Genomic DNA, 26,330 nt, shown 5'->3' on the forward strand with positions numbered 1-26,330 from the left:
CTTTTATTTGATTTACTTTTTATTAATGCTGCTTTTGCACTTTTCTTCTTGAACTACGATATATAGTTTTCTTGCATCTGTTTTCTTAACTGTTGGCACTGGACAATCCTGTGTTATCTAAATGTCATCACTGTCACTATTGCTTTGTAGTTGGTATTTCCAATACTTCGCAGCTACTTGTACATAGTACTGCTTAAACAATCGCCAGTGCAACAGTCTTGCCACATTATGTGCCTTTCAGTCCACAGACTCTCAGCTAGGAGTGTATTGCAACCAGCAATGAAATCTACAACTGTTTCCAGCTCTGTTTTACAGAACTTGCAATTTGTCTGTGTATGCCGCAAACTATCTTGAATTGCCATTATTAGCCTTTCATCTTTTGGTTTATATTTACCCCTCCTTAATCATTCCTGCATCCAATCTTGGTCAGCATTCAGTTGTTCTATGAGTTTTCTATACTTACCAAGATTGGAGACGTGCACTTGTTAAACCTATCTTTAAGGGAAAGGGGAGTAGGACAAACCCAGAGTCATACAGACCTATTAAGTTCAGTTTCACTGTTTGTCTTTTCGGCTTTTCCCGGTTAGGGGTCGCCACAGCAGAACTCCGGTCCGCTAATGATTGGCAGTAGATTTTTATGGTGCCGAGTTGCCAGCCCGACACCCAACCTTCAACGAAGGCACGCCCATTCACGCATGTCTTTTGAATGCCACTCGACCGTGGGGAGGGCATGCAGACTCCACCCAGAAGGCACTCCAGCCGAGAATCGAACAGGAGAACCTCTTGCTGTGAGGCAACAACGCTACCGCTGCACCACCGCAGCTATTAAGTTCAGTTTCATGATGTGGAAAATAATGGAGATGGCTATATTGGACAAATTACTGTCAGAAGTGAAAAGGTTGAGACTTGAAACCATACATCAGCATGCATATGTTGAAAATAGATCTATAACCACCTATAACATGATCTTCTATAACAATACAATCACAGATATAAATGAAAAATTGTGCTGTAATGTAATGTATATAGATTTAACCAGCATTTGATAGGGTCATACATAAAACACTGATCAATAAATCAGAACACCTAGGTACTATCGTATACTTGACAGGATGGCTAGCTGCATGGCTTACCAACAGGCCGTGGCAAGTATCATACTTCAATTGACAGGAAAATTTCAAGGTTACAGTCAGGGTGTCCCACAGGGCTCTCTCCAAGACCCATACTTATTTAAATTGCATCTTTCAGATTTATGTTTTTCAGCTAAGGTGTTCGGCAGTCTGTATGTAGATGACTTGAAATGGGTAAACTGATTACATATATTACTGATAGGGCATATCTACAAAATAACGTGACTAAATTGACTATTTGGGCACAGGAGAATAATATGCTGATAAACATATCAAAAACTAAGCATATGAGATTTGGGAGACAAACTGAAAGATGAATATTTAATACAGCACACAAGTGACTGAAACTGTAGATTTATTTAAGAACCTGGGTATATGGGTAGATCTAGCTTTGAGCTTTTCTAATCATATCAACTAATTGGTTAATGATAGTTATAAAACTATTGGTTGTATAAAAACATTTATTACATCTAGGAAATCATTGTTTGTTAGTTACATTAGACCCAACCATGAGTATGGAATAACAGCATGGAAAACTTTTAAGAAAACAAGCATTAGTAAATTGGAAAGAGTGCGGCAGAAATATACCAAGGGCATCCATGGATGTGAAAATGTAAGTTATTATGAAAGACTAAAATATTTGAACTTGCACAATGTCTCATATAGATACTGAAGAGGAAAACTTATTCAGTTACATGGGGCATTTAGAGACAATGACCTCTGGGAATGTTAGGGGTTATCAAAAATTAGTAGAAAATCATCAGACAACTTATGCAGCAGATTCTTCAGGAATGAGGAGTGTACTCATTGATTCTCAGAGTGTAGCTGATACATGGAGTAGACTACCAAATTACATTAAAGCAATACTTTAGATTTTTAAGAATAACCTGGACAATTACTATGGGAATAACTGTTTTGGAACATTGGCAGGCTAGAAAGGCATTATTGCCTGTGCCTGAAATATTTGTAAGTATGTATTTGTATGTACCACTAAATCTGTGGACTTCAGTATTTTTTACTCTTTTCTTCTGGTCATTTTATTTTTCCATCTGTTTTTTTTTTTTTTTTGGGGGGGGGGCATTTTAAGCTTTTGCTTCTCATCTACTTCTAGTTTCACTTCTATTCCCACGCCTTTTTGAAAATGCTTCTGCTAAACTAAGCAAAAATGTCATGACTTCTCTTCATGCTTTAGACTTCTCATTATGTTTGGATCTGACGGGGTCAGTAAATACGTATTCAGTCCCATGATTGCATACCTATACAGGTAGTCAAGTTTTGAGAGGGCCCGTACTCCTTCAGACCAAGGGATGTATATAATCTTGGTATACACTGATTTTATTTATATTCATTCGATATGTATGAAGTACTTTTCTTGTCCAATGGATTCAAGGCTGCCTGAGGCCAATCAATCACACCAAAGCTGTAATTTAGAATGCGAAAAGCAAATTAATTTACAGCCTGAACTTTACTCCTAAAATTCAAGGCAGTTTACAATAATAGTTTTAGTTGTCTGAAGTATTCCTTACTAAGCACTGTTTACATTTGTCCATGTTTTATTGTCCTCCCTTCATCTATTCACACATAATCCAAAAGTACAGTTTTGTACCTACCATAAATATAGATGTTCGAGTGTTCACCCTGCTGCAGTCATCACACTTGGGTTATCCTGCCATCAGGCGGTCCCGCAGTTGGCCGGAATTCCAAATCCAGCGTTGGTTGCTGTCGCTTCTTCCCTGATGTCAGTGCGCCAGGGGGTATAAATAATGCATCCAACGCCATTTTCTTCAGTTTTTCTTAACCCAGATGTCAGGTGCCCCCAAAAAGATTGTCAGTAATTAGTACCAATTTAAGAAATTTTTGCACAAACAAAAAATCCCTCCAGCTATAAGCAAATACATCAGGAAGGTATAGTAGAGATTTAGCCAGTTGGATCAGAGGGAATGGAGGGAGGGTAACCTGGACTGCAGCAGGGTGAACACTCAAACATCTACATTTATGGTAGGTACAAAACTGTACTATCTTCATCATGTTACCCTGCTGCAGTCATCACACTTGGGTAGAATCCCAAAGCTAAGGATGGGTGGAGGAGTCATAGAGGGTTAGAGGAGGCTAGAAGGCCCTGCAGAAGTGAAGTGACGAAGCCAGCCCTAGTCTTAGAGTAAAGTGGTAAGTGATAGTGTTTGGTAAAGGTGTGTACTGAACTCCAAGTTGCAGCTTCCAAAATCTCCTTGGTTGGGACCCCCCTGAGAAAGGCTGTAGAAGTAGCTGTTGCCCTGGTGGAATGGGGCCTAATGGTAGCAGGAACTGGTTTTCCATGATGGGTATAGCAAAAATAAATGCAATGTCCTATCCATTTGGAAATGGTTTGTTTTGATATAGCCTTCCCTTGTGAAGCTGTAGCATAGGATACAAAGAGCTGGTCAGATTTTCTGAAAACCTTAGTTTTATCCATGTAGTAATGAAGTTGCCTGTGAATGTCTGAGGAATGCAGGAGTCTTTCTCCTTTGTTCTGTGGATTTGGGAAGAAGGTGGGTAAGTGGATGGTTTGATTTAAAGCCACACTGGAAATCACCTTAGGTATGAAGGAAGGATTAGTTCGTAGAGAGACTCTGTCTTGATGGAAAATGAGGAAAGGTTCCACTGCCATTAGTGCCTGCAGCTCTGAAACTCTTCTGGCTGAAGTTATTGCTAGCAGCAGAGCAGTCTTCCATGATATAAACTGCAGATCTGCAGAGAAAGCTGGTTCAAAAGGAGGTAGCATACGTTTTTCCAGAACAAAATTGAGGTCCCATGTTGGTGTAGGTGCTCTCCTGGGGGGGCCTAATGTTTTTTGCCCCTCTGAGGAACTGCCTTAGAAGTGGATGTGAAAATAAGGGTGGATCTGTGTTCTAGTGAGCTGAAATAGCTGATGCGTGGATTTTAATGGAAGAAAAAGAAAGTCCTTTGTGCAACATCTCAGTTAAATACTGTAGAATCTGAGGCATGTGAGGCTGAAGTGTATTTTGGCCTTTAGCTTGGTTCCAGGCGCAAAACCTTTTCCATTTGTCCGAGTAGGCCTTCCTGGTGCTGGGCCTCCTAGCTTCCAGAATAACATCCATAACTGCTTGGGAAAGAGGAGCTGGCTGGATGGTTATGTGATTTGCCAAGCAGCCAGATTTAAGGTTTTGAGCTGGCTGTGTAGAATCTGATTGTTTTGCTGTGTGAGCAAATGGGCAATTTGTGGTAATATCCAAGGTGGGCCCTGGGCTATATTCCTTAATAGTGGGTACCAGTGCTGGCGTGGCCAGTCTGGGGCTATGAGTATCAGTCGTGGTCTCTCCTTTCTGACTTTCAGAAGCACCTTTGTGAGGAGAGGCAATGGAGGGAAGGCATATACTGTCAGGTTTTTCCAACTGAATGAGAGTGCGTCCACTTTCCAAGCTTGATGGTGAAGTGTCCTTGTACAATATTTTGTCAGCTGATAGTTTTGGGGGCTGGCAAACAGGTCTAAGTCTGGAAGGCCCCATTTTTGAGTTATCATTGTAAATACTTGTGGATCCAGTTTCCACTCGTGGGGATCCATGATGTTTCTGCTGAGGTTGTCTGCCAATGTGTTCTTTTTTCCTGGCAGGAATTGAGCTTGTAACTGAACTTGGTAAGCCAGTGCTGTGTTCCACAAGGTCATTGCTTGCCTGCATAGAGGGTAGGAGTGTGTACCCCCTTGTTTGTTTATGTACCACATTACTGTGGTGTTGTCCGTCCTTATTGTTAGTTGTCCTGGATGTAATAGGTTCTTGAAGGCTGTCAGAGCATTCTGTACAGCTAGCATCTCTTTTTGATTGATGTGCAGATTCCTTTGATCTGCAGTCCATATGCCTTGAACGCACTGTCCTGCCATGTGTGCCCCCCAGGCGTAGTCCGATGCATCTGCTGTCATAGTTTGCCTGGCTGGGGGCAAGGTGAAAGGTTGACCCTTGTTGAGGTGACATGCCTGTGACCACCATAGAAACTCCTGTTGTAGGCAGGGAATGAGAGATATCATTATGTCCAAGCTGTGGTTGTGTTGAGTCCATACGCTTTTTAGGTACCACTGTAGTTTCCTTGTATGCAGTTTTGCAAATGGTATTAGTAGAATGCAAGATGCCATGAAGCCCAAGGCCTGCAGAATTTTTCTTGCAGGGAGTTGGGTCTTTGTTGCCATTGTTTTGAAATATTGAATCAGTTGTAGTTGTTTGTCTGGCGTCAGATAAGCCTTCTGGGCCGTTGTATTCAAGCTGGCACTCAGGAATGTCATATTTTGTGAGGGTACTAGTTTTGATTTCTTTTCATTTACTGTGCACCCCAGGCAACTTAGAAGATGTTTTACAAAAGCCGGATGTTGTAAGAGGATGTCCCTGCTTTCTGCTTGGATGAGGCAATCGTCCAGGTATGAGTATATTTGAATTCCTCTTTGTCTGCAGTATGCAATTACTGGTGCTAGGCATTTTGTGAAGACCCTGGGCGCAGTGGATAAGCCAAAGGGTCGTGCAGAGAATTGGTAATGGGTTGAACCTGCAATGAAATGGAGGTATCTTCTGCAACTTTGTCTGATAGGGACATGCAGGTATGCCTCCTTGAGGTCCAACGTTACTAGCCATGCTTTCTTGCCCAACATGGGAAAAAGCTGCTGTAGTGTTAGAATCTTGAATTTGGGTACTTGTAAAAAGGTGTTTAGAATTGAAAGGTCCAGAATTGGTCTCCAGGCATTGTCCTTTCTGGGGACTAGAAAGAGTCTTGAGTAAAATCCTTGGCCTTGCTCCCGTGTAGGTACCAGTTGAATGGCTCTCATGTCCATGAGAGCTGTAATTTGTTTTTGTGCCTCTGCCCATTGATTTTGTGGCAGGTTTGGCATTCCTCTTTTCATTGGCAAGGTGTGGAAATGGAATCTGTATCCTCGTGAAATTATGTCTAAGAGCCATTTGTCCTTTGTGACAATGTGCCAGTTGTCTGAAAAAAGTGTGAGTTTTCCTCCCAAGGGAGCTGCCAAGAGAGTGTTGCTTGGCCAGATGAGGTGTAAGTCATTGAGTTTGCCTTCTAGCAGTTTGGGGTCTGCCTTCTCCTTCCTTCTGTGTTGCAGTGCCCCATTGTCGAAGTTTGTATTGGGCTTGTGGTTGTCCTCTGCCTCTTGGACGTCTGTATTTACCCCTCTGTGGTCTGTCAGTAGCTGGAAAGGACCAATTTTTTGTTGGTCAATTTCTGCTGAAGCGAGGGGGCTGTACCTGTAGAAAATCTTTGACTGTCTGCATAGATTTTGCCTTATCATCCATTTTCTTTAAGACGACTTCTGCTTTAACTCCAAATAGAACATCCTGCTGTAAGGGAGCATCTAGAAGCTTTGCTTTAACATGATCGGGCAGAGTTTGTTCCTTTAACAAAGCATGCCTACGTATAACAGACCCAGTGACAGCTGCTCTGCAGGAAGCCTCTAAGGAATGAAACCCACATTGTAAAGTATGTTTGCCCACCTGTTCAGTTGCATGCAACAGATCCTGCATTTCTTTCAATTCAGACTGTTGAGGGAGTGTGCTCATTTTTTGCCTTAACTGAGACATCAGAAATTGCTGATATTTTAGCATGTGAAATTGGCAATGTAGTGCTCTCATAGCTAGAGTGGCTGAGGTGTAAACCTTTTTCCCCCACCTGTCAAGTGCTCTGGAGTCCCTTTCAGAGGGTACAGGATTTTTTGCCATAGAAGCCTTAGCCCCTTTGGGACCCTGGGAGATAGTCTCTGGATCAGCAACAGGGCTTTTATAAAGGAATTTGTGGGAGTCAGGCACTCTATAGTATCTGTCTGGTTTGGCTGGAGCAGGAGGCAGAGAATCTGGGTTCAAACTAGATTCTAAGTAAACATCATCCACAATGTCTAAAACTGGGGGGATGGCAAGTGGTCTGTGCTGGGGGAGTAAAAGAAACTCTCTGAGCCTTTTCTTTGAGTCAGAGTAGTCCTGACCTTCCCAGTGAAAATGTTCCCTCATAGTGTGTAAAGTTTCCCCAAAGGAGTAATCTTCAGGAGGAGAAGCTGAGGGAATAGAATCCTCAGCATCAGAATCTTCATAAGGGGAAAAAAAGAGTAATCTTGGTCCTCAGAGGAGCCTGAGGAAATAGACACTTGTTCAGAGGAGGCATAATCTTACTCTTGTCTAGGCCTTTTGTCGGGTGGGGGTTGGGAACCACTGATTAAAGAGATCAAATCTTCAGCCATTTTAAGCATCTGTTTCTTAGGCATGGGGCCTTGAACTGGAGACTGGAGTACAGTCTTTTTTGGTTTAATAGGAGTCTTAAGCTTAGGATACGTTTTTTTTGGTGAGCATCGTCGGTCTGAAGACGCCTTCAGAAACCGAAGGTGTTTCTGCAGCACCGACATCTCTTTCTGCAGTGTCATCGGTAGGGGCCACACAAAATGGCTGCGTCGACCTAGTACTCTCCGCCAAAGGCTCCGAAGCGGTCTCGGGTTCCAAATCTGCGGTAGTCAGGAGCTGCGTCGGAGCCTCACTGAAGACCGGTGAACCGGAGACCTGTCCAGCTGAGGCTTCGGAGTCTGGCTTGGGTCTAGGCTGCCTGTCCTTATCCTTGCGTTTTTTTGTGCACGCCGGTAGTCGGTTGCTCCGACGGCATCGTATAGTTACATTTTCTACCGAAGTAGTGTAGTGTGAAATCAAAGCATCTTTTTATAGTACGTTTATTAAACTTAGCACAAAAACGACAACCAGTGATGTCGTGGTCTGGGCCTAGGCAAGGTATGCAATAAGAATGAAAATCCTTATGAGGTATTTGCTTCCCACAAGAAATACAATTGTTAACTTTTTCTGACATCGGTCTGAGGCAAGTAAAGTTTCCCCAATGGGGTACTTAGCTTTACTGAAGACTTCGGATCTGAAATTCAACTTCGAAAATCTCAGGAGTCGGTCGACCGGCACTTGCGAACTGCTTCTGCTTCGGGCACCGCGCGGCAAGAAAGACTGAAGAAAATGGCGTCGGATGCATTATTTATACCCCTGGCGCACTGACGTCAGGGAAGAAGCGACAGCAACCGACGCCGGACCAAGACTTTGGAATTCCGGCCGACTGCGGGACCGCCTGACGGCAGGATAACCCAAGTGTGAAGAATGCAGCAGGGTAACACGATGAACATCACTCCCTTCTGTTCAAGTTCCTTTATATCACATTCCTTTCCTAGGTTGATATTTTCTTGGTGCTGCAACTTTCCTGTTTTAAATGTTGGTTCTGTACGTTTCAAAATCAAATGTCATGCTTGTATCATCTGAGAAAGTTTCAAATCATTTGTAGTTCTGCTTTCAGTTCCTCATCTGGTGAGCTGTACAATTTTAAATCATCCACAAAAAGTAGATGAAATGCCTCTGAACAAGGCTGGTTTCTGGAAGTTAAGCTGTAGCCATAGCGTAAGTCTATATAGTAAACAATTAATGGCAAAAGGACAAAACAGCAGTTAGGACAAAGAATCATTGAATTTTATTAATGGGATAAATTAAGTTGCCCTTTATCACGGTTCAGCTGCAAAGTGGTTTGCCACAGTTTCATAGTCTCTGCAATGTAACTGATTGACGTAGGGTGCATCTTATACATCTGTAAGCATTCATGAATGTGGAATGCCACTGAATGCTTTTTTGAATCTATTCATATAATTTCTCCCTTTCATAGCACTCTAGCAGGCTTTATTTAACAATAACTGATCCTTTGTTTCATATCCCTATTTTATTCCTCAACATTTTTGGTGTTATCTGAAAAAAAAAAAAAAACTTTTCTAGGCACATTGTATAAAATTCTAATTTTTTTCCTTTTTTGAAAATATTGTTCAACTTTACCCATAGCCGTCCAGTAATCCATATGCTCTCTGTCGTTCACATACACTTGCCTGCTTTGGTATGCGTTTACCTGACTACATAGCTCAGTATATTGCTTCTCCTGCTGTCTACTTACTAGTGTTTTTACCATAACTAAACTGACCCTTCAACCTTTCCCACTCTGACAGACATTCCCACCCCAAACTTGTCTTCAAAAATGTATATCACACACTTTCATTTCCTCAGTTTTAAAAAAGGCACCACAAACCTTCAACACTTTCCTATTTTATCACCTTAGGTGAATTCAAATTCTGTAATAACAAGGGCATATTCAGTTCACAACATTAACCTCAACTTCTGAAACTTTACTATGTATTCTTCAGGGTTGCAAACACCTATCCAGCCCTCAAAGCCCTAAACCTAGATGAGTAAAATGTAAAATCCTGTACTATTCCATGGCAGCTTAAAACATCCTTAAAAGACTTTTTGCCCTAGACAGGCAAATTAGTCATGGGCCAGAGTCTACTTCCTGATATCTAGTTATTAGATTCCAATCTCCCATCAAAACTGTAAGCTCCTGGTGAAAGGCTACCAGTGTTCTCAAGATTTTGTTATATATGTAGATATAGATATAGATATATGTATGGAGGCATTTGTACAATACTGACTTATATAGCACTTTCTCCCCCCTAACTGCAGTATCCTTTTTCCATTACAGCAGTAAAAAGACTATTCCCTTAAACCCTTAGTTCTCCCCATGTTTAATTAACTATTTTAAACTCAACATATACATTATGGAAATCTGTACTTAACCTATTACCCTATACATATATAAATTTACCATTAACCCCCCCCCCCCAACTATATACAAACAAACAAATTTTAGTATCTCACCTTGGTGAAGGATTAATATCCCATAATAGGTAGTATTCATTTACATTTTAATTCAAAAATAAATATTCTATCTTCGAATGATACCCAGGTTCCCCCATGCAAACGTAGATATGCATGCTTTTCCAGGTACTAGTGCAAAAAGAAAAGCAAGACTAAAGGAAAGAAAGGCATATACAGTAGTAAAGTTCTACAAGCTCAATAATAAAAAGAGAGAGTATGGCATTTACCTTGGATGATGCCCTGTTTTCCCCACAATAGTCTAGTGCCGAAGGTTCATGCATCTTCAATATCCCTTTATCAAAAAGTCGCACACGTAAACTCCCAAAAAACTGAAGTCCATCGCCAAGAGTTCCTTTACTCTCCAAACCTTCATTTCTTTTGTTAGAAGACCCCTTTACTCTCCAAACCTTCATTTCTTTTGTTAGAAGACCCCTAAACACAGAAAAGGATGCTGGAGAAAGACAGGGTTGAGCTGATTATTCACATTCTCTCCTCCTGCCTCATACTGAAGTTGCTCTTGGTGTGCTCTCTGAAACTCACTCACTTGATCCAAAGTATCCTGTGCATCTGTGAAAATCTTAACCCTGCTGGGGAAAACAGTTTAAATCATTCTCTCCAGTACAGCTCTTTTGGGTGTCTACTTTTAACTCCCAGTGGGTGTGGCTTGAGTCTTTAAAAAAATGAAGTTATCACCTTATAGTTCTACCAAATACTCATTAACAGAGGTCAAATATCAATACAATTGTGTTTGCCATCATGTACACTTCAAGATAAAATATTCTGATACCTTGTATGTTGCATGATTTTGGAATTAATGCAAACATGGTCAAGCAATGTTTGACACCTAGAGGAACAGTAGGAGGTAACTGCAGAAATGCCTGGAGGTGAACTCGGCTGTAGTGAGTTAAAAAAGGCAGGACGCTGTAATCAACATTGAAGGTCCTTATACTTACAGTCCTTCAAAACCGGTACAAAATGAACCCTCTGTGTTTACTGAAAGCAGAATCATCTTGCTGTACATAATGTTTTGCGCCACCCACCATATATTCCTTCCCAGGCCTCCAAACATTTGTGAACACCTGAAGTTGCCCATTCTCTCTCCTAACCTGGGCTGTACATCCTATGGGCTTCTCTCTATTCTTCACCTGCCCTCTGGCAGCCCTGTTCACCTAGCAAAGTGAGTCTGGAGAAAGTTTACACAACTTGCTTCCTCCAACCTTACCGGAACACAGACTATCTGGAGATTTTTACATTGGGCTCTATCTTCCAGACTGATTTGCCGCTTTGTTAACTATTCCGACTTTGCTTCCAATGACACTGCCAGTTTTTGCATACTATCACTGCTCTCCAGCTGGGCTATGGCATCAGAATTCTCTGACAAAGTCACATAAATCTCTCCTCGTCTTCCTAGTGATGTGACCTTAAGCTCATACATTTTACTGTTTACTTTTTGGAATTCTGACCGAGTCTTTTAGTACTGCTCTCAGCAGCTCTTTTGTTTCAGTGGCAACCAACTTCATTTGCATCTCCACAATATTTGTTTCAGTAGCCATTATAACATTGCTCTGCAGATGATGATTTATTTTGGTCCTGCTGATCTCTTTCTTCTGGTTACCTCTTTCAGCTGTCAACGCAAGTCTTGTAGACCAAGTCAACTCTCTGTCCTGAAATACAAGCCAGGAAAGAGTCTCAATCCATTTTCATCAACTCCGGTGGCAAGGATCCCACTTAAAGTACAGTTTTGTACCTACCATAAATGTAGATGTTCGAGGATCCACATTGCTGCAGTCATAACCTGTGGGTAGTCCGCTGTCCTCGGTCGGCCCGAATACCAAAGTGTTAGGCTGGCGTCGGTCATGGTCGCTCAGATCTGACGTCAGTACGCAGTAGTACTAAAGCGCATGACCAACGCCATATCCTCAGTCTTTCTTGCCCCAGATGTCAGAAGGCCTAAAAAGGAAAGGCCATAGCCAAAAATAGAAAATAATAATTATCCCAAAAGAAACCCAGCAACCCCAAACAATAGAGGGGAAGGAGGGAGGGAAAATTGGACTGCAGCAATGTGGATCCTCGAACATCTACATTTATGGTAGGTACAAAACTGTACTATGTTCTTCGTCTCACATTGCTGCAGTCATAACCTGTGGGTAGAATCCCAAAGCAAAGGAAAAGGGAGGCTGGCAAAACTAAAAAGCATTAGGAGCTGCTAACATGCCCTGTAATACTGCAGTGGCAAACCCAGCCCTAGACTTGGAATAAAGAGGGAGATGGTAATGTTTAGTAAAAGTGTGCACTGAACTCCAAGTGGCTGCCTCCAAAATATCCTTAGTAGCTACCCCCCTTAAAAAAGCAGTAGATGTGGCAGTAGCCCTAGTGGAATGAGGTCTGATCCCAGCCGGAACATCCTTTCCATGATGAGAATAACAAAAAGCAATACAATGGCCAATCCACTTAGAAATAGTTTGCTTTGAAACAGCTTTCCCTTGTGAACCCAAAGCAAAAGAAATAAATAACTGTTGAGTCTGCCTGAACTCTTTAGTTCTACTCAAATAATAGCGTAACTGCCTGTGAATATCCAAAGAATGCAAGACTTTTTCCCTTTATTTTGGGGATCAGCATAAAAAGTAGGCAAATGAATAGACTGGTTTAAGGCCACATTAGAAATAACTTTAGGCATAAAAGTAGGGTTAGTACGCAAGGACACCCTGTCCTTATGGAATATCAGGAAGGGTTCAACTGCCATGAGAGCCTGTAATTCAGATACCCTCCTAGCAGATGTAATGGCCAACAAAAAAGCAGTCTTCCAAGACAAAAACTTCAACTCAGATGTAGCTGCAGGTTCAAAAGGAGGTAAAGTAAGCTTTTCCAACACAAAATTGAGATCCCAGGAAGGAGTAGGAGCTCTACATGGGGGTCTTATGTTCTTGCCCCTCTAAGAAATTGTTTAAACAAAGGGTGAGAAAATAATGGAGGGTCACAATCATAGTGAGCAGAAATGGCTGCAGCATGAACTTTCACGGAGGAGAAAAACAAACCCTTGTCTAATAATTCAGTAAGGTACTATAGAGCAAAACTCAAATTAGGCACTGAAACATCAAAATTCTTTGCTGTGCTCCAAAGAAAAAATCTCCTCCATTTATCAGCATAAACTTTTCTAGTACTAGGTCGTCTGGCTTCCAAAATGACATTCAAAACTTGTTGAGGAAGCTGCGACCCCCCAGGGCCTAAAACAGAATATGCCAAGCTGTCAGATGCAGGGACTGTACCCTGACATTCAGAAAATGATTGTTTGCCTGGGACAAAAGGTGTGGAGTTGGTGGCAAAGGCCAAGGAGGCTCCTGTACTAAACTCCTCAGCAGAGGATACCAGTGCTGACGTGGCCAATCTGGTGCTATTAGAATCATGCAAGGTTTGTCCTGTCTGACTTTCAAGAGTACCCTGGGAAGGAGAGGCAGAGGAGGGAAAGCATAGACGTGCAGGTTGTTCCAACTGAAAGATAGAGCATCCACTTTCCAAGCTTTTGGGTGAAACATCTTTGTGCAAAATTTTGGTAGTTGGAAATTTAGTGGAGAAGCGAACAGATCTATGTCTGGAGTTCCCCAAGCCACTGTCAACTGTTGGAATACATGAGGATCCAATTTCCACTCGTGGGGATCCACAATTTGTCTGCTCAAAACATCTGCTAAGGAGTTCTGTGCTCCTGGCAGAAACCGGGCTTGAAGAGTGATGTGCAAACTCAGAGCAGTCTCCCATAAAATCATAGCTTGTCTGCAAAGAGGGTACGAATGGGTTCCCTCCTGCTTGTTGATGTACCACATGACTGTTGTGTTGTCTGTTTGAATCAACACCTGTCCCGGTAGAAGTAGATCCTTGAAAGCCATCAGGGCAAATTGGACTACTAACATCTCCTTCATGTTGATATGCAAATGCTGTAGTCTGGGAGGCCACGTGTCTTGAATCCATTTCCCATTGAAGTGTGCTCCCCAAGCCAAGTCTGAGGCATCCGTCGTTAAGATCTGACTTGCCTCTGGTCGGGTCACAGAGAGTCCCTTGTTTAGGTGACATTCCTGAGCCCACCACAAGAATTCCTTCTGGATGCAGGGTATTATCTGAATGACAGTGTCCAAATCGTGGCAGTGTTGAGTCCATACACTTTTGAGATACCATTGTAGCTTCCTCATATGCAGTTTGGCATTGGGAAGTACCAGAATGCAAGATGCCATGAACCCCAAGGCTTGAAGGACTGTCCTTGCAGTCAGCCTGGACATTAGGGATAATTGCTGGAAGTATAGGTGAAGATGTCTTTGTTTGTCCAGGGTCAAAAAGGCCATCTGAGAGGCTGTATTCAGTCTCACACCCAGAAAGCACATGTCCTGAGAGGGTACTAGACTGGACTTTGTTTCGTTCACAGAATACCCTAGGCACCTTAAAACTGCCATTACATACTGTAGATGCTGAAGTAACTTGACTTTGTCTTGAGCAAGAATCAGGCAATCGTCCAGATAAGGGTAAATTTGAATTCCTCTTAGTCTTAAGAAGGCTATCACAGGAGCCAGGACCTTTGTGAACACCCTGGGCGCAGTAGATAAGCCAAAGGGCAATGCAGAGAACTGATAATGAAAAGTACCAGCCCGAAAACGCAGGAATCTCCTGCAGCTGGGCCTGATAGGAATGTGAAGATAAGCCTCTTTGAGATCCAGAGTTACCATCCAGTGATCCTTGCCTAGCAGAGGCAGAAGTTGCTGTAAAGTTAACATCTTGAACTTTGGAATGTCTAGGTATGTATTGAGAATGGACAAATCTAGAATAGGCCTCAAAGTGTTTCCTTTCTTTGGCACAAGGAATAGGCGAGAATAAAATCCTAGGCCTACTTCTGACGGAGGTACCACCTGGATAGCCCCCATTTGTAAAAGTAAAGAAATCTGTTTGTGAGCCTCCAGCCTTTGCTGAGGAGGTACATCTGGCATGCCTTTGAAAGGAGGCAAGGTGTGAAAATAAAACTTGTAGCCTTGATTTATAATGTCCAACACCCATTTGTCCTGGGTGACCAAAAGCCAATTTTGTTTGAAAAGTGCCAACTTTCCTCCTAGAGAAGCTGCCAGACAGGAAGAATCTGGCAGCTGGAGATACAGGTCATTGGGTCTGTTTACGAAAAGGCTGACCCCTGCCCTCACCAGAAGATTGCGCAGGAGAACTCCAAGTCCTAGGTCTGAAAGAACCCTGAGCATGAGCTCTGCCCCTACCATGTCTAGACCTGCCCTTGGACTGAAAATCGGAAGAAGGGTAAGACCATCCTTTTGCAGGCCAATTTCTGCTAAACTTAGGGGGCTGCACCTGCAAAAATTCCTTAACCGTCTGCATGGACTTAGCTTTGTCTTCCATTTTTTTCAAAACTGACTCCACAGGAGAACCAAAAAGCACTTCAGATTGAAGAGGAGCATCCAAAATTCGATCTTTAACATGCTCTGACAAATTTTGATCCTTAAGCCAGGCATGCCTACGAATAACTGAACCAGTGGCAGCCACTCTGGAAGAGGCCTGAAAGGCATCAAAGCCACACTGCAAGGAATGCTTACCAACCTGATCAGAAGCATGAACTAAATCCTGCAATTCCTTACACTCTATACCCTCAGTTAAAGCATCTACCTTAGATTTCAACTGACTTAACAGAAAGTTCTGATACTTCAGCATATGAAACTGGCAATTTAAAGCCCTCATAGCTAGCGTGGAGGAGGTATACACTTTTTTACCCCACCTATCCAAAGCCCTAGAATCTTTATCCAGAGGTACTGGATTCTTAACTACAGAAGCCCTGACACCCTTAGGTCCCTGACTAATAGTTTCCGGGTCAGCCCTAGGACTCTTATACAAATATTTATGAGCCTCTGGAACTCTGTAATACCTGTCTGGCTTGACAGGGGCAGGAGGTAAAGAATCAGGATTAAGGGAAGCTTCAGAAAAAACATCCTGAACAACATCTAAAACAGGAGGAATAGCCAAAGGCCTATGTTGTGGCAAAAACAAGAATTCCCTAAGCCTCTTACGAGAATCTGAAAAATCCTGACCTTCCCACTTAAAATGCTCCCTCATGGAGTGCAGGGTTTCAGAAAAGGAAAAATCCTCTGGAGGAGAAGCAGAAGGACAGGAATCCTATGCATCCGAATCAGAATAAGGAGGAAAATCCTGAAAGTCCTCAGCTGAAGACTCAGAGTAATCTGAGGAATGCTCTAATCCCTCCACATCTGTCTCCACCGTAGGCCTCTTGTCTGGAGGGGGCATAGAACCCCTGATTAAAGTAATCAAATCCTCTGCCATTTTCAGCATATGTTTTTTAGGAACAGAGCCCGAAGAACTAGGGCTGATGCCTGTGCCAGAAAGACCAGGTCTAGCTTTAGTAGGGCCTGTAGTGGCAGAAGTAGAAGGCCTAATAACCTTTTGTAATGATGGAACAGAAACTTGAGAAGCCCCCTCGGCCTGACCTAACTCCTGAGGGGCCAATTCCTGTAAAATTAAAGGTTCCCCCTGTGATTCAGCTGAAACCTCGGCTGGATCCACAGATTCAACCGTAGTCTCCATAGAACCGGCGTCCGCAACGGACGACTCATCCTGCTTAGACTTTAACGATTTATCTTTTCGCTTCTTTGCGGTAGCGGGCGTCGGAGGATCCGACGGCATGTTGTAGTTACACCGCTTACCGAAAACAAGCCTAGCACAATCTAACCTGCGTTTAATGGTGCGCTTATTAAATCTAGCGCAAAAGCGACACCCGACTACGTCGTGCTCAGGCCCCAAGCAAGGAATACAGAGAGAGTGGTAGCCCCTATGAGGTATCTGTTTCCCACAAGAAATACAATTATTAACCTTTTCTGACATCCGGTATTAACTGAGGCAAGAAAAGACAAAAAATATTCCCCAACGGGGTACTTAGCCCAACTTGGTCTTCGGTCTGAAACTCGAAATATGAAAATTTCAGGACGCCGAACGGCACTTGCAAACGCTGCTTCTGCTTCGGACCATGCGGCAAGAAAGACTGAGGATATGGCGTCGGTCATGCGCTTTAGTACTACTGCGTACTGACGTCAGATCTGAGCGACCATGACCGACGCCAGCCTAACACTTTGGTATTCGGGCCGACCGAGGACAGCGGACTACCCACAGGTTATGACTGCAGCAATGTGAGACGAAGAACATCTAGTGTTTACACTAAGCTGCCATACCAGAAGTCTTTCTTTTATTACCATTTTGTTCTGCTGACACAGCTGAATTTTTTTTCTAGATGGCTATAAACTCTGTCTGCATCAGTTTACCTGATTATTAAACTGCAATAAATACATTTTAATACACAATTTATATACTGTCAGAAGGCAAGCTACTGGTCTCTAGTTCACAGGATGGTTTGCAGGTTTACTCTTAAGAAGGAGCATGTTTTTCCCTATTGTCAAGCAAGTTAGTGTCTGTTCAGGGTGAGCATTCAAGTAAGTTCTACTCTGGGTCAAATTTTTGTGCAAAGATGTTAACATCTTTACTCAGAAGTTAGACACTGTTTCTGAATGTGAGGTTTTACATTTAGGAGGTTTTCTTAATTTTGTCTCAATGTCTTTGACTGTTACTTCCTCCTATATCATAATCTCTATATTAGAGCTTCTTATTATTGGTTTTAACTCATCTATTAATTCACTATCTGTTATGTTCAATAGGGTCCTCATAATTGCTTCTCCAAAATGCACCCGTTCCTTCTTTTTGGTGGTGCTTTTATTGTTTTGCTTTGTTTCCTAATTCTCTGTTTTGGGTTCTGTGTCACCTGTTTTGGGTCCTCAATTAATTGCTTTATATGTCATTTTCCTTTATATGTATCTGCATGTCTAAGTTTTTATGCCTGTGCTGATATTTTTAGTTTATGATTGAAAATATTGTATGATAAAAATCCCAGTCTGTTTTAATATCATGCATTACTTTTACCACATCTATCTTTCGAATAATTTCTGTATTCTTCTGATAGTGATACTTCATACTTCTTGCATTTGTTGCTTGATAGCTTTTTTTATGCAATGCTTCCATGCTGGCATTCTACTTGTTCTCTTCCCTCAACATTTTTGCAGGAGCATTATCTGTTATTTGTCTAGCTGCACAGCATTGTAGCATGTTTATTTCTGTTGTATCACATGAAACTGTAATAGTTTCAGTTACTGTGTTTATCTGTTTTACAACTTTTAACATTTGGGGTCTTATTTACTTTCTATAAACTATTTAATTCATCTAGCATATTTCTGTCTATCTTTGTTAAATCAAGAACTTCATCCCTTAGATTTTTTTTTCTGGACTGAGAATACCTTCTTTGCTGTCAAGTCTCCTGCTATTTCCCCTTACTGTGCAATTTAAACCGGACTTTCGCACAAGTCTGTTAACCTTTGTGATCTTATTTATTTATTGTAAAATTTACCATATCCAGATATCTGTCTGTATATGTCTTCAAATTTCTTAAGATGCATTAGAGAATGGGTGACCTTGCATGAATGTTCTCCAGCAGGGTGTTGATGTACAGGTAATGCCTGCTGAAAAACAAGCCCACCAGTTCATGGCAGCTGAAGTGGAGCTCAGACTGTAAGAAAGTTAAAAGATGCCATTATTTTACACTTGATTTTTGCTGTTTAGACATTGTAAATTAAAAGAAACATAACTAAAAAAATATAGAAAAGTGTGTGTATGTTTCTGTTTGCTTGTGAGTGCATGCATGCTTGTGTGCATGAAAGTAAAAGTGTGTGAGAGAGATCAATCAATCAGTGGCTGCAGCAGTTATTTAAAACTAAAAGTACGCTCACCTCTCAACCTCTTAGCTCAAAAAATCTGGATAAAGCCTAAAATAATGGGGGAACAAAGGCTGAAAAACAGGGACAGATTTTAATTACTACTCTCATAAAATTAGAAGGTTGCGAGAATAACAGGATTTGTGTTAGCATGCATTTTCTGAAGGAAATGAAGTCTGAAACCGAAATGTATGTCATTATTTATTGATTTCAGTCCCCAATAATTTGCCAGCAAACCACAAAATGTATAAGGAACAGACCAAAAAAAGGTAAAACTGAACATTCTTTGAAAATCTGGGCAGTTCAGAGGTGTGGAGATAAGAAACTTTTAATGGCAGGCATTACTAACTGATTTTAATTGTTTTTAATTGTTTTTAAAGGTGCATTGCTTCTGAATGTTTCTGTGCATGAAAGTATGTGTGTGCAGACATCAAACCTATATTTTGGATGTAAAATACTTCCTCCAACAACTTTTACATATACTACACCAAATTTGAAACATTAGGTGGAGGAACTATTTTACATCAAAAATACCAATAAACGTGTATGTGTGTGTGTGTGTATATATATATATATATATATACACACACACACACAGACACACACACACACACACACACACACTTACACACACCAAAAAAATACAAAACAATTTAACAGGTGCAATAATGCCCTCCAGGTGTGTGTTGTTGTGTAAATAATGCCCTTCAAGGGGTACAGAGGCCCTCTTCTGCACTGTCAGGCCTCAGAATACCCCTGGGGCATGTGTTATTTACACAGCAACACACACATTGCTGGGCATTATTGCTTGCTTATTTGTGCTGATTAGTTTGGCTTTCTTCTTTCCATAAATATTGTACCATACCAGGTTTCCTTTTCTTTCCCATGTCAATGTTTTTTTTATGCCTTTCAATAACCAACTGTTTTGTTTTTTAAATTGTTGCAGTTCCTCTGCCACCGCCTTTTCCAGGTGGCCCAGTATTTATCCATTTAGCCAAAATTTTACTCTGATTTGCTCAATTAAGAATTTCAAATTATAATATGTAGCTCTTAACAGTTTTTCTTTTGCAAGTATTTTTCTTTCCTTCAATTTCCCCTTTACTCTTGCTACATAATATCTTTTTGGAAAGTCTGCTTTTTGTATGTATAATAAACACATTAACCAATAATTCTTATTCTCAACAGTGCACTTTAATGCCTCTAGCTTGGCCTGTCATTTCTTTTGTGGACTACTACTTACTTCTTCAATGGGGGTAGGAATGTTTTTATGTTCTGAGGATTCTACAATTCTTTTTTCTGGTCTTGGCACCAATGTGTACACCAGGAGTGGGCACTTTTTTATCCAGGGACCTATGCACCCATTCTTCATTATTATTTGTTCGCATACCTTTCTCCGTAATATACAAAAATGCAGATTATATATCAGTTTTGTCTTGGTGAGAATTTTGTAAAAATAGGGCCCATCATGTGAAGGAGTCCACCAAGACTTATGGATGAATTCACTTCCAACACTACCGCCCTACTCTGTGCTGATGATAATGTGGATGACAGACCTCAAGGTCCAGGGATACACTAGCAGCTAATGATGTGGTGACCTCCCAGGGGGTCACACCAGAGACCTCAGAAAAAACAATGCTGGATACGGGGGCTGCAAGGGCACCTCAACATTGGTGACTGAGAAAGAAGGGCTGTCAGACTCTGAGGTACTGCCTTCAACCTTCCTGATTCTCTTCACCTCCAGGTGCTTCTCTAAAGACTTTCTGTGATGGAAGTCAGAGGCAGAGCTGAAGAATGACATAGCAGACTGGTACCAGACAAGCCTCCTCTTCAGTGTTAAGTATCCCTGGAGAGATTCTACTCTGTGCTTTATGGTCCTTTGATTAAACAAAGCACACTGGGGACAGCTGTGCACAGTGTGCTCTACACCCAGGCCAAAAACACAAAAACTATGAACATTTCTGTGTGGTATTTGTTTCCTTTACCCAAGACAATCAATGACCTTAGCTCCAGACAGCTGCAATTATCAATGGCAAGAAACACCAGCAGCAACAAATGCAAACAAGGATAAGGACTTTCTGCAAACAGGCTACATATCTGAAAACTCTGGAATGTTGACCACATAGCTGACAGTGGAGGCAGTAAGTTTGTGTGATGCTTTACAACATTCTTGGGGTGGAGAGGAAGCCTTATCCTCTTTTGAGGTTCACAATACCTGGAAAGGAAAAAGTGGAAAAAAAAAGAGTTCATAAACATATTCCATAGAGCCTAGTCCTAGCTGTGAAAGCACCCACCCCTTCCAGATTACAATGCCTGGAGAATGCATGGACTGAGGACCAGGTAGAAGGATGGGTTTTCACATACCTAGGAACAGGCTTACCATGAGCAGAACACCAGTAAGAAATGCAATGTGCAAGCCATTTGAAAAGTGTTTGTTGGCTGGTTCATGTCTTTTGGTTTGCTAGAAAAACAATTGGCCTGTCTTTCAGAATTCTTTAGTCTTGTGTAAGTAAAATTTCAGCTGCTGTTGCATAGATAGGGAATGAAGGATTTTTTTTCTCCTTTGTTTTGATGGTTAGAAAACAGAAGAGGCAAACTAAAGGCTTGTTTCAGGGATACATATGTTTCCACTTCATGCACAAAAGAGAGAATGGTGCGAAAGGAAGACTAACAAATGTTCCTTACACATCAAAGCCTGATGTCAGACTCCTTTTATGAGCTGTTTGACTGAAAGCCTCGAGTATGAAACCAGGTCCTTAGACAGACAGGCTGAGATGGCTCAGGCATGAGCCTTTAAAGATGCACAAAGAAAGGCCAGTTTTGTCAATGTCTATGTCTGACAGGTACTCCATGCTTACTGTCCCCGTTAGGTGGGCCATGGAATCCTTGAAGGCTGTTTGCCGAAGTACCGGAAGCACCATTTAACAGATTTTGTTCCCAGTTGCTGCCTCTTTGGTGAATTTTTCTGCTGAAGGCTTTCAATGTAAGAATGATGACCATTTTTTCCACATTTACATGCTTTTCCTTCATGCTTTGAATCCACATCCCCTGGACTTGAAGTGTGCCCACATGGGACCCCCTGGATAGATCTGAGGAGTCTATTTTGAGGGTCAGCATGAGCTAGGGTGCTTTAAACCACAGTCACACATTGATTGGAAGCTGTCCTAGCAAACACAGAATCTCTTCCCTGATGAAGAGGAGGAAGGGTTAAATCTTGTTATCTGGAAGTTCAGTCTGTAAGAAGCAATTTAGCCTAGTACTCTGAGAAACTGCCTGTTTGATACTGCATTCTCATGAAGTATATTCTACAGACAATGGCTAATTGCATACCAAGCAATACTATGAATTAGGAGACACAAAAGGTGCATCACTTGATATTTGCCCTGCAACCAAGAATAGAAAAGGAATTTGATGGCAGCAGTTTGTGAGGATTGTTATTAAATTAAGATCAATGACCTAGCCATTACATTGATGAACTGCTATCACCTTCTCTTTACAACTGATGGGAATCTTTTTACCATGGCAAACTTCTAGAAACATTACGTTATAAATTGTGCACTTTATTAATGCCTACTTTATATTATGCTGTTTTAAACTTATACAACTTTGTTGGTTTCTGTATTCTTTTTCAGTGCTTTCATGTTTTTTTAAGCTGTGCTCTCTTGTTTGACTTTGTTTTGTACACTCAGGTTGAGTCTGAAATGGTCCATTGTGATAAATGCTATACCTAACAAATTACAATAAAATAAAATAAAATATTTGGAAAGTACAGGATCAGAAAAAAGCCTCGTCTTCTGAAAGGAAGGCTCTCTGTTGGTTCATGCTTAAATATGACCAGGCAAACCAGGATTGTTGTGGGAGTAATGTTGGACTTCTTTATACTGGCTGAGAGGCCCAGGTCCCCTGAAACAACTGAGAGTAAATTCCAGAGCATTGCATGGTCCCCTATAATCTGCTTGAATAAGACAGTCCCCCAGGTAAAGGTATATAAGAATGCTGCAGAAGGAGCCAGGCATCTGTTAAAGACTCTGAATATAACAGAGAAGCCAAAGAACAATGAAGTCTCCCCACTGCTGAAAACATTAGAAATGTTTTCATTTTTTTTTTTTTTTTTTTGTAACAGGGATGTGGAGATTAGGTCTAAAGTGACCATGAAAGCTTGCAAGGATAGCAGTAGACGCCTTTGGAGCATTAACATTTTCAATTTTGGAATGATTAGGAACTGTTTAGATAAATCCATTACAGGTTTCCATGTGCTTTGTTTTCTTGGCACAAGGAACAGTCTGTAGAAAAAGCCTCTTTTTTTTTTCTATTCTCCGAATACTCTTTCTATGGCTCCTTCCTCTAGCATCTCTCTCAGAGCAGAAAGTACCAGATTCAGTTGGCCTTCTGGAATATGGTAAATTTCTCTGCAGTTGGAATTTTTGAATATGCAGTTTGCAGCTCTGCTGTAGATTAATGAGGACCCAATGGTCTTGAGTAACATTTTTCCAGTTCTGAAAAAATAAGGATAAATGCCTTCCAACTTTTTCTGAAGGAGGGTATAAGAGAAGGGTAAGAGGGTTAGGATGTGGTGGGCTTAAGAGGTAGGGAGAGAGAAGGCAGCCCAGCTGTGTCACAGCTGTTACTTCGGGAACGCACAGTACTGAAAGCCCACAAACTTCTATTTAGGTTTTGCTTGCCATTCTTTCTTAAACATTTCCTTTTTCCTCTACCTAACTTATTCTTGAACTGCTTATGATATAATTAGCAAGATTTACCTGGAAAATTCCTGCTGTACTTTTGATGTCTAGGCTAGAAAAGCTGCTTCACAGATTACATGGCTTTGCGTTTCTCAATGCTCCAGTTCACTTATTTTGCCCTGATAGTGTAAGAGTCCATTTGTATCAGCATGCCGACATTCAGTTGCTGAGCTGCTTTTAATATTCCTCTTGTTATGAAAAGGAATCGGGAAGGGCAGTCAGTCTTCCATTTTTTGTTAGCAGCTAAACATGACTTTTGGTGACTATGTGATCAATACTGCACACTGCCTATTATACAAGTCTTTTTTTTTTTTTTTTTTTTTTTTTTTTAACAAATACAATGCTCTTTTAGCATCACAATTTTAAAAGGAATAATTGTAGAATAACACGTTTAAACAGAATGAATTCAAATCATTAAACCTCTTAGCTAGAGAATCAGCACACACAGTTCTGATGACTTGATAATGGCTATAAGGTAGAAATGTTCAGGAGAGCACAGGACAGTTGAGTAATTTGGCAGTCACAAGGAATGCAGCTGTGGGGGGGGGGGGGGATCAATTCTGCAGAATGCTGGTTATTTATAATGCTCCAGTTTTAACCACTAAGTAAGGCAGTTTCCTAACTGATTACTGCTGACATTACCACTAAGGTACAGGTGGAAAAAATATACCGTGTAATAATATACAATTTGTACCCACCCACCCACACACACACACACACACATATCTATCTATATATATATATATATATATATATATATATATATATATATATATAAATAAATATAATTAAACGTACACACATATGTGTGTATGTATGTATATATATATATATATATATATATATATATATATATATATATATATATATACACACACATATATATATATATATATATATATATATATATACATATATACACACACACACACACACACAGGTACAAATGCTTGTGTGTATGTATGTGTGAGTATACACACACACGTTTATTTTTGGTTTGCTTACCACCTTCAGCAAAGCACAAACTTTGAACATCTGCTAGCTGTTATCAAACAGCAATGTTGTTTCTATTCAGGAGCTCTAATCTGTCCCCTAACAACTTACTGGGATTTTAAATGTTAGGTCAGAGAAAATGATCTTGACAGAGAAGATTAAGAACAGTAAGACTGGTTATCAGATTTTCAGTTTACAAAATATATTGGTTATTTAAGAAATATGAGTATGAGTGAGTGAAATGGGCAAAGAACAAAGGGCAAATGACAAGACCATGAAAAAAATTCATTTTGTCTAATCTTCCTTTAAACAAGTTATAACAGTTGCTCTGCTAAGCATGTTGTCTTGGCAAAAAGATGCACACTGTACTGTGCTTTGGGTCATACTACTTTAGAAGAGAGATACATAAACAGACCATTAGTAGTCTGAATTCAAGACAGACTTAACATGCTTACATGTTACAGTGCAAAATGCACAAAAACAGATGAACAACACATACAGAAAAAATACAATACATATGCAGGCACACAGTCACTCAGTCTCTATGTAACCCAGTCAAACATTGTATTCAGGTACACACACACACACACACAGGCACTCACAGACACTCACAGACACTCACAGACACACAGAGACACACAGAGACATGCCCGGTCATTTGCACTTTGTTCAGATTACAGTAAGAATGCTTTGCCCATATGTCATAAAGGTCAAGAATTAAAGTGCAGGATAAGAATTTACGTCTCAGTTTTGTGGTCCTGGCTCCCTGGGAACTTTCACAGAGTTGGAGACCATTAGAAACACGGCCCCTCCCAGAATTAAATGCCACTGCAGGAAAAGAAAAACCAGTTTGTCATCATCAAGATTAAAGTACACACACCACTGTATAATAACATTACTACAGAATCGATCCTCATTTTCAAGCAAGTCTCTCTTCTCCTGGTCTGTAGACAGGCCCTGCACTTATCAGTGCAGGGAGAATTTAATCTTTACTCACCATTACAACTGCAATTATTCCTAGTTATAGTAAAAATATCTTAACAGGATTACAATTACTATCATTTATGCTTAACAGTTACTTTCTTACTAGAAGCACTAGCATAAACAGAACCCACCTTCCAATTTGACAACACAGAAAAAATGTACTTACCATACTAATACTGTTCTTCAGAGGGATTTCCCAACGTGCTTAATTTTTTTTTTTTTTTTTTTTACACTTAATTAGATAAACTCACCAGTCTGACTTTGGAACTTTCAAGTATAGCAGAGCTGGAAAGTACAGTTGTGTAACAGAATGTTCTACTGATCATTTTTGCAGTATTCCTAACTAATGGGTTATCATTACTGCTATCTGGCTGGGGTAGCAAAGCTTTACCTTCCCAGGATCGTATGTCCAACCCATGACCTCAGCTTGCAAGCATAGATGTATATATAGGCAGATGTATGAGCGTAATTCCTCATACTATCTCCGAGCCAGCAGACTGAAAACAAATGAGAAACAAGTGGCAAGTAGGAGGGGTGAAGAATGAATTGGCCAGAAATTCCCCTTGTTCTAGTGTACTGTCCATAGAGTAGGTACAAAAGAAGATTGAACAGTGTTAGCAGAAATAAGCAGGGGAAGCACAGTGAGGAGCACTGCAACAATGATCAGCAGGACATCTACTATTATGTTAAGTTTGTACACTACTGTTCTATGTCCTGATAATCACTGTTGCAGTACTGCTAACTAGTGGGTGATTCCCAAAGCTGAAGGGAACATAAAGGAGATTAGCTAATAAGTAGTACAGCCATCCAAGGCCAGAAAGGACTGACCTACTGAAGGCAGCTGTGGACCTAGCAAAGGCTGCAATCCTGTAATGGTTAGTGAAGGGATTTAGAGAGGATTAGGTGACAGCTTATAGTATGGCCCTGGTATCCACCTCTTTCTAAAAAGCCCTTGAGGATGCTGCT

The 26,330-nt window shown here is 41.0% G+C and overlaps 1 protein-coding gene across 2 annotated transcripts in view; it reads right to left on the minus strand.

The window, feature by feature from the left end:
- Nucleotides 1–26,330, minus strand: part of EMC10 (ER membrane protein complex subunit 10) — a 1,014,047-nt gene that overhangs the window by 190,357 nt on the left and 797,360 nt on the right. Inside the window, exon 7 of one of the 2 annotated variants that reach the window (XM_044059487.1) lies at nucleotides 25,122–25,208. The exons of the other annotated variant lie outside the window; for it this stretch is intronic. Coding sequence (XP_043915422.1) covers nucleotides 25,125–25,208 — 84 coding nt within the window. The 3' untranslated portion in view covers nucleotides 25,122–25,124. The remainder of the gene's footprint in view (nucleotides 1–25,121; nucleotides 25,209–26,330) is intronic. 2 annotated transcript variants of the gene reach the window in all.

This window comes from Protopterus annectens, chromosome 17.part0 (genome assembly GCF_019279795.1).
Source record: "Protopterus annectens isolate FY-2018-M chromosome 17.part0, PAN1.0, whole genome shotgun sequence".
Classification (NCBI taxonomy): domain Eukaryota; kingdom Metazoa; phylum Chordata; order Ceratodontiformes; family Protopteridae; genus Protopterus; species Protopterus annectens.